At 40.2% G+C, this 5,488-nt stretch overlaps 1 protein-coding gene across 2 annotated transcripts; it reads left to right on the top strand.

The window, feature by feature from the left end:
- The first annotated feature begins 219 nt into the window (after window positions 1–219).
- LOC103959023 (protein LIGHT-DEPENDENT SHORT HYPOCOTYLS 5) lies at window positions 220–5,184 on the top strand. Of its 2 annotated transcripts, none has more exons than XM_048564298.1 (2): window positions 220–1,203; window positions 4,485–5,184. In XM_048564298.1, the coding sequence occupies exon 1, from the start codon at window positions 529–531 to the stop codon at window positions 1,201–1,203; it is 675 nt and encodes a 224-aa protein (XP_048420255.1). In that variant the 5' UTR covers window positions 220–528; the 3' UTR covers window positions 4,485–5,184. The 2 variants fall into 2 exon arrangements, with proteins under 2 accessions (XP_048420255.1, XP_048420254.1); XM_048564297.1 differs by lacking the exon at window positions 4,485–5,184 and adding an exon at window positions 1,783–2,072.
- Window positions 5,185–5,488: the final 304 nt, after the last annotated feature.

Raw genomic sequence — 5,488 nt, 5'->3', positions numbered from 1 at the left:
ACCATACACACACACCCCATTTCCTCCCTTCTCTCTTGTTCTCTCTCTCTCTCTCTCGCTCTCACATTTTCGTAGGTGAGTCTCAGTCATATACTCGTTCATCCATCCGTCCATCCATCCATACTTTTTACGTCCCATCACCAAACGCTCCTCTCCCTCTCTCTCTCTCCCCCCCCCCCCCCCCTCTAAAACCCTCTTCTCACTCACCCAAACAAACCACCCCCCCCCCCCCCCCCCCCCCAAACAAAAAAAAAAACCAAGGAAATTCCCGTGAAAAGAGTTTCGCAGTATATTAACACCACCATTCTCTGAACCTGATCACCCCAGATTTTCAACCCTCACATGGCGGAGGGCAGAGAGAGAGGGACAGAAACAATCCACAATTCAAAGGTTCAGCTTAGAAACTAGAGAGAGAGAGAAGAAGAAGAAGAAAAAACCAAAAAACCTGTATATATAAAACACCCAGTTGAAAAGTATTTAGCAGAAGAGCCAAAAGAATTAGACAAAGAGAGAGTAATTTTATTACACATGGATTCTGCTTCAGGTGGAGCCGGACTGCCCGACGCGAACGTCAGTAGCTGCGAGGGTCCGTCGTCTGCGTCAAGGTCGGCAGCCCCGGCGGCTACCTCTGAGCCCTCGTCAGCATCTCCGGCCCCGCCAAGTCGCTACGAGTCGCAGAAGCGGCGGGACTGGAATACCTTCCTGCAGTACCTCAAGAACCACAAGCCTCCGCTCACGCTGGCCCGCTGCAGTGGGGCCCACGTCATCGAGTTCCTCAAGTACCTCGACCAGTTCGGGAAGACCAAAGTCCACGCCACCGGCTGCCCCTACTTTGGACACCCCAACCCTCCCGCCCCATGCGCCTGCCCGCTCAAGCAGGCGTGGGGCAGCCTAGACGCGCTCATCGGACGGTTGAGGGCCGCGTACGAGGAGAACGGGGGACGGCCCGAGTCAAATCCCTTCGGTGCTCGAGCGGTGCGGATTTATTTGAGGGAGGTGAGGGAGGGACAGGCTAAGGCCAGAGGAATTCCCTACGAGAAAAAGAAACGGAAACGGTCGACCGTCACTGCCACTGCGGTTGTAGGGAATGTGTCGGTGGCGTCCACTCAAGGCGTCGGTGGTGATGGTGATGGCGGTGGCGGTGTTGATGGTGGCGGTTCAAGTAACACCGCTGCTGCTGCTGCTACTAGTACTGCAGTATAGGTTTCTCTCATCACTAATTTCCATCTCTCTTTTGTTCTCAATTTTTTTTTAATCCTTCTATATTTATATCTTCTCTCGTTTTAATTGTGATTATGAACCATGTATATCAGGCGATTCTCTTATAATTGGATCGACCAACCCCATGAACAAAATATTTAGGAATTTCCATCTCTTACTAGTTAATTCCCAAGCGTATCTATTGATCTTCGTCATCATCTGCAGAAAGTGTTGTCCCATAGCACAAAGTGAGAGTCTGCATGCTCATAGTCGTCCTCATTTTAATTTTGTTTTGTTAAATCATAAACATAGTTATAAAGAATATGCAAACTATTGCAAAAACAATCTCAACTATTATTGAGACTTGGATTTTATGATCATTGCTGTTTTGCAAATGATCATAGTGATAAACAATTAACTAGTCCAATGTTTAATAATATTATTTATTTGGGTTTTCATATTCTTGTGGATATTTATGTTTGCTTTGATTAAAAAACAAGTACTACTGTGAAGGTCACAAGTCATGGAATTTTATGTAACGGTGTGTTGTATATGATTTTTGGTCGTTGAACTGTTGCTTAGGTGCCTGCCATAACACCGGAGCACAGTCGAATTTTCGCACGTCATAGGGAAACCAGGTTACTGGCAATAGGGCAAATGCATATCTGGTACTGGTAGTCCCGGCTTCTTTGCGTTGATCCGCTGGGATTCAAACTCAATTAATCGTTCTATATATATCTGTCTGTGTATATATCTGATTCTATGTGTTATCGTGCCACGTGCGCTTCTGATTCACTCATTTTTTGCACTTTCAGTTTCAGGTGTTTTCTTCCCCTTTATATCTCTCTCTTCAATCTAAGATTTTGCTTTCAGATTTTTAAGATTAATATTTAGGGTTTTTTTTGGTATTTAACTCTCTCGTATGAAAACAACATTTCTTTTTGTGATGAAAGCAAACAACAAAATGATACAGGCTACAAACTTACAAGCACCAATAAGAAGGAAAAAATGGTAAATAAACAACACATTGTGATTGCTGCTGTTATTTTATTTGGAGTAACCTCCACCTTGGTATGAAAACGACCACTAGCCAAACACTTTTGCTTCTCATTTTATTTTATATGTATATATTTAAATATATATATATATATATCTTACTATATCTCGTACAAATTATATATTATATATATGTATATGTACAATATAGTTTTATATTGGTTTACATTTTGTTATAATAGCAGTAGACCCACCAATCACTCAAAAACAAAAGCCATTTCTGAATTTCAAAATTAGACCCCCCATAATCCATATCCAATGGCAAGGTCATGATGCTACATTATTGTCCAATTGTGATGGTGCTAAAATTATTTTCTACTATTTTTAAACTTTGTTTGGTTCTCTTTTCCCTTGCTTTATTTTTTCTTATTTATAAACAAGATTGATCCTTATGCACTCAGCAGGTGCTTTTCACTTTCTGGCTTTTTGAAGAATCGCAATTGCGATTGTCCCCTCTTCTTTATTTTTCACTTTCTGTTTGCCCTTTTGCTCACTCTTTTACTTCCCCTCTTCACACGTTGGAAGCAATTTGATCCATTTCTGACAAGGGAAAAGAAGACTACTCTTACAGAGAAATAATATACTCACTCCTCACAGTGAAACAGATTGTAGTTCAAGTAATGCTAGAGGAGTTACAATTTTCAGTAACTAATTATAAGTACAAGTAAAGGCTTTAGGGTTTACATGATATGATCGACTAATATGAACAGAATATTATTTTGTTTTAGATTGGACTACTTTTCCCTTGCAACCACTTTTGTTACGAATTGGATTGGGCCATTTCATGTTCCAAATATAACTTTAGCCCCCAACAGTAAATTTTTATGTACTTTTTGTTAGCATCGATTCGTTGAGCGGTGTCATGGTCAGGGGTGAATCTTCTTAAGGGCTAGAGGGGGCACGCCCACCCCACCCTAAGTTTGTAGGTGAGAAAAATATGGTCCAAGTAGGAATTAGGGTCCCATTTAAATTGTAGTTGTCTTCCGAAGCTCGATACGATATTGAATAAAAATTAACTCATCATCACCATCAACTTTATTATTCACTATTCATTCAAAATCACTCGGATATAACACAAAAAAAAATTAGTTGTAGAGCTGCCAGCTCGGGAAGAAGAAGAAGAAGAAGAAACAGGGGAAATTCTATTTATGTTCTAAGGGAAATAATTATGAATTTTTTAAAATATTGACCTAAAGATACAATTAAAATGAGGCAAATGACAAGGATGTACGCTCAACACACAATGTGTATTGCTTTGCAAAGTACTTGACAAAATGCCTCCATAAAAAAATTGGTCTTGCGCACGCTATTTTTGAGATTTCACAAGAACCTACATCCGTCACTGCTTAGTTTTGCCCATCGTAAACTAATTTTCTAGTTTCGCCCTAGGTTTAACTGATAAATAGCTTCGGGATTTAAAATTGTAGAAACACTATTGTAAGATAAACTAGGAGTCAGAAAGATGGAAGCATACATCTAGTTTTGGGCAAAAGTAAATAAAGAACTTGCTAAATCTCTTTTTGTTTCGATCGAGAAGTGTATTTGAATGCCATGTATATGCTAAAGCACGTGGGGCAGAGAATTCTGAGCGGAATTTAAGTGCAAAAGGAGAAATGTTCACAAGAATTCGATTGTAGAAAGAGAAAACCCTCTTGGCAATTGGCATTTGCAAGCTTCTGATGCATTTCTTTTTTTATTTTATCGGTATACCTATTGGCATCATATCATTCATCATATGGTCCTTTCTCAGTCTTTTTATTTAGAGAGAGAGAGAGAGAGAGAGAGAGAGAGAGAGAGAGAGAGAGAGAGAGAGAGAGAGAGAGAGAGGGCGGGCAATTGGCTTGGCATGGCATGGGAGGGTGATGTTTTTTAAGCACATGCAGGCTGCACCGAATGGTCTTGGCCGTCACTACTGAGGCAGTCGGCAGTATCGTATAGTATACGTATTTATGTCGATGCCATATATAAATACGATTATTTGAGATATATCTTTTGATGTCATAAGGGTTCCGGTGATGAAATGAAGAAATGTCTCTCGCCAAAAGATTAAGAAATCTTACAAGGGCTTATTAAGATCATTCTTTCTAGAATGTAGAATAGTTGGGTGGAATTTCAACTTTTTTATGAAATCAAAACAAATTAGCTTACATTTAAAACTTAAACGATCATACACCCTCCGCGTCATTCAATATGTATTTGTTAATACAGAGTCCTTTTCCGATCCCTAGGAACAATGTTGGCCAAGAGAAGGCCCGACTAAGGCCCATGGAAAGGAGAAGACCAAGTCTCAAAGATGAAAGGAAGACCCCAAAGGCGCATGGGGATAGAAAGGGATTTCGTCGAGCACTATAGCCGACTGTCAAAGGCTCAGCTCGATTAGGTTACATAAAGTATTAGCATGTGGGTGAACTGATAACTTTATGGTACGTGGGTAGCTCTAACAATTGACAACTAAAAGTCAGTAGCGAAAGACCCAAGCTGGGACAAAAAATGGGTCCGGAAAGTGGCTCGGCAAGATCTGGTTGAGTAATCAAAACCGATCGAGAGAAATTGTCTACTTTCTCTCGAAAGGTGTGCATCTAATTAGACACCCATCACTTCACCGCCGAATGTTGAACTGGTAGTGTAAAGGTGTCAGTGAGTTCACCTACACACAGAGGCGCAATAACTGCTCGATGGGAGGAACCCAAGGAATAGGGGTTCGCTAAAGGCCTATATAAAGGGGTAAAGGTCCCAGTAATAGGGGTCCGACTATGTTTGAGAGAAAAACATATGTATTTTACTAGCGTTATTTTTACTTGCAATTAATAGAATTTGATACTTCACAGTGAATGTAAGGGGTGAACCACTTATATTTGTATCTTTTTCATTTCAGTCCATATCTTAAGCCCAATCTAGGGTTTGAGACCTTTGACTGTTTCACTTATAGTTTTTGAGTCCACTAAGATACATCTGGGTTTGACTCATAAATTTTGAGCATTAATAGTATTCTTCATGTATTTGGCTTGTGTGTGCTATACGTGTGAGGGGTGTAAGGGATTTGTAAGATGTCATCAATCAAAAAAATTAAGAAGCCTTACAAAAGTTAATACGGAGTTGCTGCCCGTCGCCGTTGCCAATTAATTTTAGGCGTTTTTATTATTTTAATGGCTAAGTACATTTTACACTCTCTAGGTTTAAGGGTTTTTTTTTCAAAATTCGTCATTAGGTTCTATTTTTCCCACATTACATC

Source organism: the organism of the source record quoted next, unplaced genomic scaffold (assembly GCF_019419815.1).
Source record: "Pyrus x bretschneideri cultivar Hongxiangsu unplaced genomic scaffold, Pyrus_bretschneideri_v1 Contig39, whole genome shotgun sequence".
NCBI lineage: Eukaryota > Viridiplantae > Streptophyta > Magnoliopsida > Rosales > Rosaceae > Pyrus > Pyrus x bretschneideri.
This window is presented reverse-complemented; position numbering and strand designations above follow the sequence as displayed.